Source organism: Thalassophryne amazonica, chromosome 5 (genome assembly GCF_902500255.1).
Source record: "Thalassophryne amazonica chromosome 5, fThaAma1.1, whole genome shotgun sequence".
Taxonomy (NCBI): Eukaryota; Metazoa; Chordata; class Actinopteri; order Batrachoidiformes; family Batrachoididae; genus Thalassophryne; species Thalassophryne amazonica.
In genome coordinates this window covers 70,284,686-70,301,206 of record NC_047107.1, presented here as the reverse complement: position 1 = coordinate 70,301,206, position 16,521 = coordinate 70,284,686, and the positions used below count along the sequence as shown (strand labels likewise).

At 42.2% G+C, this 16,521-nt stretch overlaps 1 protein-coding gene across 5 annotated transcripts in view; it reads left to right on the top strand.

Annotated features, from left to right (window-relative positions):
- pde4d (phosphodiesterase 4D, cAMP-specific) overlaps window positions 1-16,521 on the top strand; it is a 769,874-nt gene that overhangs the window by 728,686 nt on the left and 24,667 nt on the right. For 4 of the 5 annotated variants that reach the window (XR_004560795.1, XM_034170507.1, XM_034170506.1 and 1 more), the window contains 5 exons: window positions 6,211-6,304; window positions 8,360-8,535; window positions 8,657-8,755; window positions 8,862-9,026; window positions 9,216-9,315. Coding sequence is in view for 4 of the 5 variants with exons in the window: in XM_034170507.1 (XP_034026398.1) it covers window positions 6,211-6,304; window positions 8,360-8,535; window positions 8,657-8,755; window positions 8,862-9,026; window positions 9,216-9,315 (634 nt within the window). In the remaining variant the exon portion in view is untranslated. Of the gene's footprint in view, window positions 1-1,037; window positions 1,353-6,210; window positions 6,305-8,359; window positions 8,536-8,656; window positions 8,756-8,861; window positions 9,027-9,215; window positions 9,316-16,521 lie in introns of those variants that run through there. The other variant, XM_034170505.1, reaches the window with a different exon arrangement.

Sequence of the window (16,521 nt, the reverse complement as noted above, 5' to 3'; positions counted from 1 at the left end):
GCCTTGGGGTACCAGAGCCCAAGCTGCTGCATGAGGTGAGCCCGACTATCTCTAGTCGGTATCTCTCAACCCCCTGCACAAGCTCAGGCTCCTTCCCCCCCAGCGAGGTGACATTCCACGTCCAACCAGCCAGGGGCTGCGAGTGCGGACCGGCCGCCGGGCCACCCGCCCTCGACCGCCACACAATCCTCTCTGCGCCCGAACCCCATGGCCCCCTCGCAGGTGGGTGAACCCACAGGAGGGCGGGCCCATGTCGCTCTTTCGGCCTGAGCCCGGGCAGGCCCCATGGGCTAAGGCTCCGACCACGGGCACTCGCGCGCGAGCCCATCCCCAGGCCTGACTCCAGGGTGTGGGCCCCGGCTCCGCCATACCGGGCGACGTCTCGGCCCCTTGATTTTTTACTGGTCATGGGAGCTTCTGAACTGCCCTTAGTCTGACCCAAGCACCTGAGCACAAAACCAGCACAAACAAACAACAGTGATATTTAATATTTTGATTAGGGGGGGTGGGATGCAGCATCACACAAGTTGATCCAACCCATAAATTAATCAAACAAATGCACGTCTAAGCATTACCTCCTTGGCAGAGTTGAGAAAATCTAGATTTTTTCCTCCTGCACTGCAGGAATGGACAGAAAAAGTCTGTTTTGACTGAGTTTAGTTCCAGCCAATCACATAGCAGATGACTTCAAGTCTGTTCCACCCAAGGCCAATCAGAGGTGATGATTAGCTCATGCGTCTTTCCTATCTGGGCCCTGATTTGCTGCTGCTCTGTGACATCTCTTCATATGGGAGGCTGTGTTGTACATTCAGCCCCGTTTGGAAGCTCTTGACAGAAACATTTTGCTGTCGCGCTGCTTTGGCATCAACCTCAAGCATCTGCTCCATCATTAATTATTTACAACCTCAGCAGTGTTTTTTTTTTTGTGTGTGTGTGTGTGCGTGTGTGTGTGGGTGTGTGTGTGTGTGTGTGTGTGTGTGAGTGTCTGCGCGCACTTATGTCAGGGTGTGATTACGATATCCTCTCATCGAAGAGCCACATTCTTTCCTCTGCTCCTCCTCTCTGCCTGCTGGATCATGGGCTCGTTCCTGTTGATTTTCTCTGCACAGGAATATGATTCTTTCTTCGTGGTCTCTGTCCTGATAATTTACAGTAAGCCCAGCTCTCTGGGCTCTTCAGGTTGAGATTTTGTTTGTTTGCTGCAGACTCTTTTCTTCAGCTTTCATTTAACCTGTTTTTTGGGGTTATATACCTTTTACCTTTTTGCTTGTGGACATTTTTGTTTTAGTTCTTGAATTCCCAAAATGCCTGAAGCTAATTATCTGCTGTCTGTCTCATGGGGATATATAAAGGTAAGATGCAGCCTTTTATGACTGTGTTTTTACTGTTATTAACCATTCACATGGTTTCTACATTTGCTTTTCTGTAACATATTGATTGGGATTTGTCCTTGACACGGTTTTGGGTGGATAGGGGTGCAGCTGTAAATATACACTGCATCATGTTGCTGATGGAACAGTGAATTTGAGGTGTGACATTTCTGCATCTGCATGGGTGACGTGATCCTTCATACACACTGTTGAACAGCCAGGCAAAAAAACATTCTGTCACATATTTTTTTTTACAGGGAGTTTATTTTCAGGTCACAAATCATTTTGCATGTTATATTATTTAAATCACTTCTATTTTTATCCACAGATGCTTTGCAGGATGAAATAGCTCTAATTGAAGACTATTTTAGGTCAGCAGTTCTCCCGGTTGTGAGGTTTATCCATACTGTTTGATGTGATGAAAGTTTTCTTTTATTATTTTTAGTATTATTATTTAGATGAACTTCAAATCAGAAATAATAATATACGAGGTCTGTCCGTAAAATATCGTACCTTTTTATTATCGTGTGCTCTTTCTCTGGTTATCACAAGACCTGGACATCAGCCATTTTCCGGCAGATTTCACTTTTAACAAGAGATTTTGTCATGGAAAGCCGCGCGGAGGCTTCGCGCGTCACGACCGATTCGCTGATGAAGCGAGACAAAGGAACACCTCCGTTTCTGAGTGTTAGAGGACAAGTTGGGACATGTCCAGCTCTCCACAAGTTCTTTTATACTCACTCGACTGGTAAGCACTGAAAGCCGAGATAGGCATGTCCCAACTTGTCCTCTAACACTCAGAACGGAGGTGTTCCTTTGTCTCGCTTCATCAGCGAATCGGTCGTGATACACGAAGCCTCCGCGCGGCTTTCCATGACAAAATCTCTTGTTAAAAGTGAAATCTGCCGGAAAATGGCTGATGTCCAGGTCTTGTGATAACCAGAGAAAGAGCACACGACAGTCTCGTATCCACAGAGCCATCAGCTTAGAAATGATCCAGTGGTTTGTGCCGCATCGTCGCAGCTCGCAGCGCGGCGCACCGACCGTCCTTAAAGGGGTCCTTATACCTGTAGTTAAAGTCCTTATTCTCTGTGAAGCCCATAAAATTTTCACTGAAAGCCAGATACATTTTTCGAATGGTTTTCAGGTGCCAGTCTCTAACAGCTTCTGAAAAAATTCTGATGGAAAAAAAGTCCTTTTCATTCCGCCATTTCCAGACAATGAAAATCCGACGAGGAGGCGGGACCACTCCTTCCACAAGGCGTGCTCACAGGCGAATGACGTCACTGACAGGCGTGGAAAAACTCACGCATGCGCACAAGGGTTCAAGCATGTCTGACGTAAAAACATATGAATGAAATCCATATAGTTTTTGAAAAAAATAAAAAGGTACGATACTTTACGGACAGACCTCGTATATGATGTAAATCTTGTTTTAATTTTCCTGACTAGTAAAAAGCTTTAGATGAATGCCTGGACATCAGTGCAGATTTGTGCAAAACACTCTGCAGAGTTGTTATTTTCAACAGTCCATTTTGATTTTTACAATACAGTCCTCTGTGCTGTGCAGAATGTTTTAGGCATCAAGTATTTAATTGATGCTGTTAAAATCATGACCTTTTACATGCTATTTCCTGCTGGATGTAGTTGTCATTTTCACACCCAGCACCCTTGTCCTTTAAATAGCAAGTCCACTTGCGCTCATTTGTGTGTACATGGGCGTGTTGGTCTTAAAATAAGGTGTGGACGAGAGCGATGCTGGTGCGTCACTATTGTGAGCAAGCAGAATGTGATTGCACCAAAAACATCCAAAAACATGGCCATTCCTGAGTAAAAAGCACATGGTAGCCCACCTGGAGTTTCCCCAAAGGCACCCGAAGGACTCTCAGACCATGAGAAACAAACTTCTCTGGTCTGATAAGACAAAGATTGAACTCTTTCGTGTGAATGCCAAGCGTTATGTTTGGAGGAAACCAGGCCCCATCCTACAGTGAAGCATGGTGGTGGCAGCATCATGCTGTGTGGATGTTTTTCAGTGGCAGGAACTGAGAGACTAGTCAGGATTGAGGGAAAGATCAACAATGTACAGAGACATCCTAGATGAAAACCTGCTCCAGAGCGCTCTTGACCTCAGACTGGGCGACGGTTCATCTTTCAGCAAGACAGTGAAACTAAACACACAACCAAGATATCAAAGGAGTGGCTTCAGGACAACTCTGTGAATGTCCTTGAGTGGCCCAGCAAGAGCTCAGTCCTGAATCTGATTGAACATCTCTGAAGAGATCTGAAAATGGCTGTGCACCAACGCTCCTCATCCAACCTGATGGAGCTTGAGAGGTGCTGCAAAGAGGAATGGGCAAAACTGCCCAAAGATAGGTGCACCAAGCTTGTGGCAACATATTCAAGAAGACTTGAGGCTGTAATTGCTGCCAAAAGTGTATCAACAAAGTATTGAGCAAAGGGTGTGAATACTTATGTACATGTTTTTTTTAGTGATTTTATTTTTAATAAATTTTCAAAATAAAAAAAAAGCTTTTTTCATGTTGTCATTATGGGGTGTTGTGAGTACAATTTTCAGGGAAAATTTAATTTACTCCATTTTGGAATAAGGCTGTAACAGCAAAATGTGGAAAAAAAAATGAAGCACTGTGAATACTTTCCAGATGCACTGTATGTTTGGACCAAGGCCAGATTGATTACAACAATGCAGGGGCTTTATTTGGCAGCATCTGTTTTGCAATCAGTTCTATAACCACTTTGATCAAATTTGATTTCAAGCTTTCCCCTCCACATCAGTCACTTTACTCTTCAAATTAAAGAGGCAAATTAGGGCCTGCCATTTCAATTAACCACAGCAGAGGGCATGGATAGAAAGATCCACTGACAGATAACAAAGAGGGAGTATCATTCGATGTAAATGGAAAAAAATAAGAAAGCCAGTGTATTAAATGGGTTATTAATGAATACATTTAAATCATACTACCCTGCGTACTAACCTGCAATGATAGCGGTGACATTCATGGTTATAGCTTCTCTGACGTGATTCAGTGTTGGATAATCTGCTATTTAAAGGCTCCAGCATCTGAAGAAAGTCGGCTGACAAATATATGATTGCCCCACAAACAAAATAAACACTTAAAATATGATATCCAGAAGGTATATTTTGGTAAGGTAATATTTTGCATTTGTTTTGTTTTTTTTTATTTAATGGTTCTTTTTTGGGGGGGGCGGGGGGGGGGGGGTTACAATAGTTTGTAGTACTTTTCTGTCTTTTTACAAACATTATTTTTTTTAAATAAAATACATCTTAATTGTAGTTGGTCCATTAAATGCTGTTTGTGTGTGTTTTAACTTGAGTAATATTTGTGGCTCAACTACAGTCAGATCAGTTTTGTGTGCATGGTTCATGGCCCTTCACACATAGTGTGAAGTTTGGATGGCATTTGGACGAAAATGGCGAAACACCGCAAAACAGTTCGAAATTAGTGCACCACGAAACATCGCACCGACAGACAGGCATGCACGAACCCGCTTATGCCGCTTCATCATGCCGCTTATGTGGAGGAAATATAAAAAACCTGCCACCTGTACCTGTGGGACCACATCACGCCACTTATGTGGAATATTAAATAAATAAATAAATAAAACCTGCTGGTACCTGTGGGACCACATCGCACCACTTATGTGAAAAAAAAAACATACGACCCACTGGATGCTAACTCGCTCCATCCAATAGCTCTGATTGCCAGTCAGAGACTTTACCACTGAGCTATGGAGCTGTTCTTTGAAAGCTGCGGGAATCTGCCTCATATCAGGAAGGACATGGAAGTATTACAAAAAAATTAAAATCACACACTATATAAAACACCGCATTTATCAAGTGAGTAATACAAATTTGATCCGTTCTGTTCCTCTGAAAATGACTCATGGTCACAGACATACAGGCATGAAATGACATGAATGAGAAGCAGTTCGCTTGTCTCATTCATGTCCACATCTGCTGGTGTGTCTCCAACCAGCCACACACGCATCTTGTGGACAACACGCCGCAGGACACAGCGTCATGTGGAACAGAGCTCATGTGGGTGACGTGACAGTGAGATCACCTGCTGCATGTTCTGATCTGACGGTCCGTTTCAACCTGGGAGCAGCCTGTCCATGTGTGCGCCATGTGCGAGCTCGCTTATATATATGTTTTTTTATATGATATATGTTTTTATTTATGTCCACTTGATAACAGCAAACAGACATACGTGCGTCACAGTGGGCAGTTGTTTGTCCATGTCTGTCCAAACAGTACGTGGTGTCCAGCTGGAATGTCCACATCCACAGATTTCCACAGCCACTTCAGTGGGAGGACACACCTCCTGTCATCTCAGCGTGCACACCAAAGCCACACTCGTGCGGGACTTAGACAAATTTCTCTGTGAGTACGAAAGTGATTGTCTGCAGTCTGCTGTCATGCCAAGAGTGCGACTGACTCACATTTTCTAAGTGCCATGCAAGCGGTGTTAGATGTTCGTATGTGTCACCTGGAATTTGGCCGGCACCTGCTGCGAGAGGATGCGATGGGTTCGCATAGCGCACACTTTGTCTTTCAGGCACTTGTGTGTGCAAATAGTTGTAGCAACAGGTGTACAAGGTGTTGGAAGCAGGGACGATTTCACACGGTTTGCACACAATTCCTGCATCATGCACACTAAGTGTGCACTTCGTCCAAACTTCGCACTATGTGTGAAGGGGCCCTTATGGGTGTGTTTGCTTTGCTTTTATATCAAATAAGAAACAATAAAATTTTGCTGCATTGTTGAAATCACCTGTGTCTATATGTGTGTTTCAGTTCAAGAGAATGTTGAACAGGGAGCTGACTCACCTATCGGAGATGAGCCGCTCTGGGAACCAGGTGTCCGAGTTCATCTCCAGCACTTTCCTTGGTGAGTAGTAACAAAACATTTGTTCACTGTTTTGAAATAGAAAAAAGGGAAAAAACCTTCAATCTTTGAATCGTAAGATTGATCATAAGTCAGACTTTTAAAAATGCATCTCCACTGTCCTTGTTCTGTCAAAACTCACATACACTATGTATACCTCTTCAAACTGATGACCTTCACAGGCCTAATGAGATATAAAATAAAAGAAGACATAAGCAGTGACTGTGAAGTGTTTTCTAATTGAGCTTATTAATGAAGATTTTTTATAATAATAATAAGGGTCTTAATTGCCATTGTACCCTCATACAATGAAATTTCTCCTCTGCGTTTTCCTCTGTGTAATCCAAATTACAGTTAGACACAGTCCAACCAGTTGAAGCAATGGGTAGCCAGAGTACAATACACAGCCATCAACTGACACTGCCTTGGTCATACGCAGCAAGGTTCAGACCCTAAATAAGCATTTTTTTGTTTGTTTGTTTTTTTATTGTGGGAGGGAACACACACAGACACAACTGACCAAGCAGGAAGTGATCACGGCTCCTTCTTGCTATATGAGGCATCAGTGCCAACCACTAATCCACACTGTTATTTTTGTTAATGGTGAAATATTGAAGATCATTTCATGAACACTTGCTCATTTTTGTATTAGAAAGAGTCTCATGGAGGCACATTGTTGTAATGTTTTTATATGAATGTGTAACACATTAGCATTTGTAAGAACACACTCAAGAAACATTGCATGTCTTCTATTTTCTTGTCATTTTTTTAACATTTCTTCAGTGTATATTATACATTATATTATTTGCACTGTGTTGAGATGAGAGGGACTCGAATCATTGTTGCAACTATTGTGTTGTTAAAACTCATAGCTCATCATACAGCAAATTGAACAGATACATATTAGCAGAGTTATGTTGAGCCAAAGAGATGCTAACTAGCTAAACTACTATGGAATGATATCCGGTTGTTAAGCACTGACGTAACGCATCACGTGATAAATCTGTTTCCTGGTCCAAAGACCTCCACGTTTACAATTAAAGTTACGTCTGTATGATCCTTTTAAGGATTTACAGTTTAAGTTTAGTTTGTGTTTATATTGTGCCCAAACCTCCGTCCCTCCCTTCTCCGCCTCCACCTCCGTTAACCGCATTCGTCTGGTTCTATGATTAGAAAACTTAATAAAACTTTTTTTTTCTTTTACTTTACATTTTATTATGCACAGGTAAAATATACATGACTGTTAATAAAAAATGATTTATTACAATAAACAGGGCGTTAAAGTGCAAACTTCACTTTCTCCCCGAACAACATGAACAGGAAGCGATCGCAGCTTGCAGCAATTCCCATTGAAAATAACGGAGAAACAACCTGAGCGTCTGACATTTTTACATAAAACAAACGCAGTAACAATGTCAAAAACCCAGTTAATATATCCAGGAGAGTTTTAGGCACAATATACAAAGAGTTTTATGTTGCAATGTTAATGCTGTTGTCCGTGTGCAACGGTGTAAGTGCAGCCTGATCAGATCGTCTCAGTACAGTTGTCAATGTTAATGACAGCGCGCCTTTTTTGTTTGGAGCCAGAAGTTGAAAATCACATGATGCGTTACGTCACACTTAACCGGATTGTAGCACGTGGCTAGCTTGCTGAGCCATCATGGCCGCAAGTCTGGCTTACACCTAACTTCAAATCATACTGATTTGTTTTCTCTCTCTCTCTCTCTCTCTCTCTCTCTCTCTCTCTCTCTCTCTCTCTCTCTCTCTCTCTCTCATGGACATTTCATTGGAGTAAGCCACAGTGGCTATTTGGCTAGCACCTAGCATGGCCACAGCCAGTAATATAAATTTTGATTTAAATGTATGAACAATGCATGTCTTTGCAACCTGCAGGAAAGAAATGTAACAGCAAATTATGTGACCCTATTTCCTATTTCACATTATTTTTGTATTGGCAGTATTTTTATTATATTTTGCCAGTTTGTACAGTTGTAGCAACAAAAGTCTTCCACAGCCTCATCATCTTTTTACAAAATGTATTTCATGCCTCTTCTCCAGATAAGCAACATGAAGTAGAGATGCCGTCCCCTCACATGCAGAAGGACAAGGAAAAGAAGAACAAGCCCATGTCTCAGATCAGTGGCGTGAAAAAGCTGCAACACTCCTCTAGCCTCACCAACTCCAATATCCCTCGCTTCGGCGTCAAGACAGAGACGGAGGATGAACTTGCTAAGGTGGGTCCTGGTCTGTGGGACGTTGGACTTAGGAAGGGTGGACAAGGAAATGGGTTCAGCAGTGATGGTATGTGAAACAGAAAAGACCGTTTTATTAATTTCTTTCTAATTCTTTGATCAGGAGCTGGAGCATGTGAATAAATGGGGCCTTAACATTTTCAAAATCTCAGAGTTTTCTGGGAACCGGCCACTCACAGTCATGATGTACACAATATTCCAGGTAACACTCTATCGTTTGGGTCTTTCCTTTCTGACTTTTCACAACATAAAATGATGCTTGTTGACTGTTGAAAATCAGTCTGACCGTCTTCTCTTTTTCTCAATAGGAGCGAGATTTGTTAAAAACATTTAAAATTCCACTTGACACCTTTATAACGTACCTGATGACCTTAGAAGACCATTACCATGGTGACGTGGCCTATCATAATAACATCCATGCTGCTGACGTCACCCAGTCGACTCACGTGCTGCTATCCTCCCCCGCCCTAGAGGTGAGACGCACACACATACACACGCGCACATGCACTCCGCATAAACAGATACACAAACAGGCTTCTACAATCAGCTTCAATCATACTCTGAGTCCAAGTCCAATCAATGGGCGTTACTTGCGAGAATTTTTTTTCCCCCACTCCTGTTTGGCTCTCTAATCAGCACTTTTCCTTCTTCCGTTTCTTCAGGCGGTGTTCACAGACCTCGAGATCCTTGCTGCCATCTTTGCCAGTGCAATTCACGACGTAGACCATCCTGGAGTCTCCAACCAGTTTCTCATCAACACCAGTGAGTCTAAATACAGCTCTGTCTCAACAGCTACGTCAGCGGCTCGTTAGCATGCACTGACACTCTGGGAATGTGTAACGTCTGCTTTGCACGCACACACAGTAACAGTTTGCAGACATATTGCTCACAAAATAAAGCTGCACATAAAAAACATGGATTACTGTTTCTGTAATAAAGATACGGAGGATGCACACAAGCAGAGCCAGTTCGTGCACATCTGTTCATCTCTTTGCAACCGTATTTTTAGTCACGTGTAGTGATTGCAAAGCACAACAGTTCACAGAGGAAATTAATACAGCGCTCAATATCACCATTTGACTGCATCAACATTTAATATTTTTACATTGTGCTTACATTATGTAGAGCCAGAACAAAGAAAGAAAATACAGTGCATCCAGAAAGTATTCACAGCACTTCACTTTTTTCCACATTTTGTTATGTTACAGCCTTATTCCAAATTGTATTACATTCTTCTTTTTTCCCCTCAAAAAAAAGATTATATATATATATATATATATATATATATATATATATATATATATATATATATATATAATACGAGTCTGTTAGAAAAGTATCGGACCTTTTTTTTTTTTCAAAAACCTGATGGATTTGAATCACGTGTGCTTACATGAGCAAACCTTGAACCTTCGTGCGCATGCGTGAACTTTTTCACGCCTGTCGATTGCGTCATTTCCTGGTAAGCAGCCTTTGAGTGGGACGTGTGCAGTGCGACGCATCAAATTTTGCCAGAAACTGGGCGACAGCCAGGTGGAAACCATTCAGAAGATTCAGACGGCTTTCGGTGACGATCTGTTGTGTGACTATCAGAGAAATTGCGGAAGAGGTGGACATCAGCACTTTTTCGGCACATTCCATTGTGACAGAACATTTGGCCACGAAAAGAGTGGCGGCGAAATTCATGCCGAAGCTGCTGACGGCAGAGCAAAAGCACCTCCGTGTTGGAAGTCTCACAGGACATGCTGTGACATGCCCAACTCTTCCACAATTTCTCGGATAGTCACACGACTGAAAAGTCACTGAAAGCTGTCTGAATCATCCGAATGGTTTCCACCTGGCTGTCGCCCAGTTTCTGGCAAAACTTGACGCGGCACTGCTCCAGTCGTTCCGTCTTTTTCCTTGAAATGAAAATCCGCCGAGCACACTGCACACGTCCCACACAAAGGCTGCTTACCAGAAAATGATGCAGTCGACAGGCGTGAATAAGTTCACGCATGCGCACGAAGGTTCAAGGTTGGCTCATGCAAGCACACGTGATTCAAATCCATCAGGTTTTTGAAAAAAATAAAAAAGGTCCAATACTTTCTAACAGACCTCGTGTAATATATTGCAAATGTATTAAAATAGGAAAAAAACAAACAAAGAATCACACCGTACATAAGTATTCACAGCCTTTGCCGTGAAGCTCAAAATTAAGGTCAGGTGTATCCTGTTTCCAGTGATCATCCTTGAGATGTTTCAACAGCTTAACTGAAGTCCACCTGGGGCAAATTCCCACAGTTGTCAGTGCACATCAGAGTACAAACCAAGCATAAAGTCAAACGAATTGTCTGTAGACCTCCGAAACAGGATTGTCTCGAGGCACAAATCTTGGGAAGGGTACAGAAATATTTCTGCTGCTTTGAAGGTCCCAATGAGCACACTGGCCTCCATCATCTGTAAATGGAAGAAGTCAGGATCCGCCAGGACTCTTCCTAGAGCTGGATGCCCATCTAAACTGAGCAATAGGGGGGAGAATGGCCTTAGTCAGGGAGGTGACCAAGACACCGATGGTCACTCTATCAGAGCTCCAGCATTCCTCTGTGAAGAGAGGAGAACCTTCCAGAAGGACAACCCTCTTTGCCGCAATCCACCATTCAGGTCTCTATGGTAGAGTGGCCAGATGGAAGCCACTCCTTAGTAAAAGGCACATGGCAGGCCACCTGGAGTTTGCCAAAAGGCACCTGAAGGACTCTGACCTTGAGACACAAAATTGAACTCTTTGGTGTGAATGCCAGGCATCATGTTTGGAGGAAACTAGGCACCATCCCTACAGTGACGTATGGTGGTGGCAGCATCATGCTGTGGGGATGTTTTTCAGTGGCAGGAACTGGGAGCCGAGTCAGGATTGAGGGAAAGATGAAAGCAGAAATGTACAGAGACATCCTGGATGAAAACCTGCTCCAGAGCGCTCTTGACCTCAGACTGGGGCAGCAGTTTCAGCAGGGCAATAACCCTAAAAACGCAGCCAAGATATGAAAGGAGTGGCTTCAGGACAACTCCGTGAATGTCCTTGAATGTTCCGATTGAACATCTCTGGAGAGATCTGAAAATGGCTGACCTGATCGAGCTTGAGAGGTTATGCAAAGCGGAACGGGAAAAACTGCCCAGAGATAGGTGCACCAAGCTTGTGGCATCATATTCAAAGAGACTTCAAATCAAATCAAATCAATTTTATTTATATAGCACCAAATCACAACAACAGTTGCCCCAAGGCGCTCTATATTGCAAGGCAAAAGCCATACAATAATTACATTACATTGATGTGCACATTTAAAACGAATTAATACACAGAACCTTTTCTTTTCCAGTGCAGTATGTGGGAGAGTAAGCGAGAGAAGTCACTTCTCGTATGACAGCCAACACCTCCTTTCCATTTGAAGCAACAGGCCCAGAAACGCATTTCTTAGTTCACTGGTTCCAAACCTTTTTTCCTTGGAGACCCCATGTTGGTATTGAACAAAGGCCTCAGCCTTTTAAATTTCAATTTATTTTCATTTATATAGTGGCAAATCACAACAAAGTTGCCCCAAGGCGCTTCACACAAGTAAGGTCTAACCTTACCGACCCCCAGAGCAAGCACACAGGCGACAGTGGAAGGAAAAACTCCCTCTGAGGAAGAAACCTCAAGCAGACCAGACTCAAAGGGGTGACCCTCTGCTTGGGCCATGCTACAGACACAATTACAAACAATTCACAAAAGCCCCTGTCACATTAGCGTATTCGTAGAGCTGCTCATTGCGGCATTTGTGTTTTCATTTAAATACTCCCGAAATACACATGTACTCAGCCTTTTTCAGTGTTCGTTCATACTTGTGTTCGCATTTTAATGTGTGCACACAGTTGCATGTGCCATGCCACACCAGTTCAGTGCTATTTTCTGCCTCTGTGGAAGTGTACTCTGCTTCTACTGCATGGTGTGGTGCGGCTCAAAAACAGTCATTTAACATTATTATTATTATTATTATTATTTGTCTTGGTGGATCACTTTCTTTGTGTCCAGATGCTGCTGAGTCTGGCTGTGGTGGCTGCCCTGAACGAAATGCTGTGACTCGTTAAACTGGGAGAGAGCGTTTTTATTGATAGTGCGTGCGGTCTCCCTCTCCTTATTTTAAGGAGTCTGATAGCACGTGCGCTCTCTCTCTAGAGAGAGAGCGCGCACGAGCTTTTATGAAACGATACGACACAGTGAACAGTCTCATATAATGAGTCCAGTATGATAAAGTGAAGCAATGATCTGTAGTATTTATAGCTCCAGAAGAACAACAGGGAGATGTGAAATGGCGTACAGTACCGTGTTGAAGCGTGGACGGGCTCACAATAGTGGACAGTAGCACTGCGCTGCGTGTACTCGCGTGAAGGCTCCATGCTGTGCTTCCGTCCTACGCGCGTAGCCCTCAACATACTGCTGTGTATTGAGAAAAAACTCCACGTGAAGTGGGCGGAGAGCTGCTCATTACAGCGTAGACAATATGCTGTAATGAGCAGCTCTACGAATACGCCACTGTGACAGGAGCTAAAATGAATACACAGGAAATGTTGCCTGTGCCCAGGACAGGAGGGTTTCCGGAACAGATAACACACCCATCTCTGGATGGAGCCGCACCTCAGACAGAGAGAAAAGAAAAAATAAGAATCAGGTATCAGAAAGGCAACAAATACAGTATAATTTGTCAGCATTAAGCAACAAGAGAAACAAAAGAAATACTAAGGTGATCGCCGGCCGCTAGCCCTAAGCTTTACTAAAAGAACCAGAATGTAAAGTTGAGGCCGTAGCACGCTCCGTTTCCTAATAAAATGAATTAAAAGAGTAAAAAGCATTGTAACATACTATGCCAGTATGCTATCCATACAAAAAGGAAAATAAGTGTCTTAAGTCTGGACTTGAAAGTCTGTACAGAATCTGACTGTTTTATTGATGCAGGGAGATCATTCCACAGAACAGAGGCATGATAAGAGAAGCTCTGTGACGCGCAGATGTTTTATTCACCCTAGGGACACAAAGTAGTCCTGCACCCTGATAACACAAAGTCCGGGCCAGTATGTAGGGTTTAATTAGGTCAGCTAGGTTGGGAGGTCCCAGTCCGTGAACAATTTTTATAGGCTAGTAGCAGAATCTTAAAATCAGATCTCACTGGGACAAGAACCCAGTGAAGGGATGCCAAAATGGGTGTGGTCGAACTTTCTGCTTTGTGTCAAAAGTCTGGCAGCAGCATTGTGAACCAGTTGGAGACCCCTAATGCTGGACTGCAGTAAACCAGAAAATGGAACATTGCAGTAGTCCAATCTAGAAGAGATAAATGCATGAAACGGGGTCTTAGCATCAGCCACAGACAGGATGGGACAAATCTTCGCTATATTTTGCAGGTGGAAGAAAGCAGTCCTTGTAATATTTTTAATATGGAGGTTAAAGGACAATGTAAGATCAAAATTTACCCCAAGGTTCCTCACTTTGTCAGTGTGATGTATGATACGCGAGCCTAGGCTAAGCGTAAACTGGTCAAATTGATGCCGATGTCTCACTAGACCAAGAACCATCATTTCAGTCTTATCAGAGTTTAAAAGTTGGAAGTTGCTTGGCATCCAGCTTCTCACTGATGCAAGGCAATCTTCTAAGGATTTTATGTGGGTGAGATTACCAGCAGTTATCAGCATGTATAACTGAGTATCATCAACATAGCAGTGAAAGGTAATCCCAAAACACCGCAATATGTGCCCAAGGGGTGCTTATATAAAGGGAGAAAAACAGGGGGCCTAAGACTGGCCCCTGTGGAACCCCAAATTTCATGTCACTAAGGTTAGAGGTAGTGTTATTGTACAAAACACAGTGAGAACGACTGATCAGATATGACATCAACCATGCAAGGGCACTCCCAGTAATCCCAAAATGATTCTCCAGCCTGTCAAGTCACCACTCTCTTTTGACTACACACACACACACACACACACACACAGAGCACGAAATAATTAAGAAATTCATTCACTTTATATACCCGCTTACTCCATTCGAGGTTGACATGGGGTGGGGGGCAGGAGCATATCATAAAGGAATTCATTGTTTTTTTTTTTGTTGTTGTTGCTTTACAGTAATTTATATTCCCCCCCCTCCCCCACCCTTCTCTTTGCTTCATCCAAAGAAAATCTGTGATCTTTTAATTGTTTTTCATTGTCCAGCAAGTGAGGTATTGTGTCTTTAACTAACATGCACTTGTAATTTTGACAACTTCAGAACAGGACCATCCCACCCTGTGATCTTTGGCACCCCCCTGAGGGGGCCACAGACCACAGGCTCTTAGAGCATCAAAAACAGATTCATTAGTATCTGCAATTTCTGCATTCTTGAATATTTATCTTTAAGACACCTGGTAACCTATAACCCCAATTCCATTGAAGTTGGGATGCTGTGTAAAATGTAAATAAAAACAGAATACAATAATTTGCAAATCCTCTTTAACCTATATTCAGTTGGATACACCACAAAGACAAGATATTTAATGTTCAAACTGATAAACTTTATTGTTTTTGTGTAAATATTTGCTCATTTTGAAATGGATGCCTGCAACATGTTCCAAAAAAGCTGGGACAGTGGTATGGTTACCACTGTGTTACATCACCTTTCCTTCTAACAACACTCAATAAGCGTTTGGGAACTGAAGACACTAATTGTTGAAGCTTTGTAGGTGGAATTCTTTCCCACTCTTGCTTGATGTATGACTTCAGTTGTTCAATAGTCCGGGGTCTCCGTTGTCGTATTTTGCGCTTCATAATGTGCCACACATTTTCAATGGGCGACAGGTCTGGACTGCAGGCATGCCAGTCTAGTACCCGCACTCTTTTACTACAAAGCCACGCTGTTATAACACGCGCAGAATGTGGCTTGGCATTGTCTTGCTGAAATAAGCTGTGACATCCCTGAAAAAGACGCTTGGATGGCAGCATGTGTTGCTCCAAAACCGGGATGTACCTTTCAGCATTGATGGTGCCATCACAGATGTGTAAGTTGCCCATGCCATGGGCACTAACAGACCCCCATACCATCACAGATGCTGGCTTTTGAACTTTGCACTGGTAACAATCTGGATGGTGTTTTTCCTCTTATCCAGAGGACACGACATCCATGATTTCCAAAAAACAATTTGAAATGTTGACTCATCAGACCACAGCACACTTTTCCACTTGCGTCTGTCCTTTTTTTTTTTTTTTTTTTTTAAATATTTATTTCATTCATTTAAAAGAAAAACAGAAAAGCAAAAAACAAAAGCACCACAATACCAGAATGAAAAGGAGCAGAAAGAAGAACAAGTCTTATGATTTCTGCCCTTTTAACAATACAGTCTTTCAATATACAGCATCATAGTCAATATATTGAAAGATTGTATTTCTTTAACTTGTCACATACCACTGACCCATTTCATAATTATGACCATTAATTAATAGATTACATCACTGACAGGTTACATTTAAACTTAAGACACTCCAAACATTATTAACAGTTTACTTTTTTTTTTTTGACTTTCTTGCAGCCCACTGACTTACTTCATAGTTTCATACTTACTTAATACATCTAATTTAATATGTTTTTTAAATAATTTAAGCAACCTTAATTCTTTAATTTCTTTATTAAGATTGTTCCATAATTTGACACCATTTACTGCAATACTCCTTTCCTTTACTTTGGTTCTAAATCTTGGTTTTTTAAAGACTTCTATTCCTTTCAATTTATAACTACTTACTCTTTTTTCAAACATATTTTGAATGTTTGTTGGTAAAATATTTTTATTAACTTGGTACATCGTTTGTAATATTTTCAAATCGACTAAATCATGAAATTTAAGTACCCTATACTTAATAAACAATGGATTAGATGGATCTCTAAAACCACTGTTACTAATCACTTTTAAAGCTCTTTTCTGCAAAATAAATAAA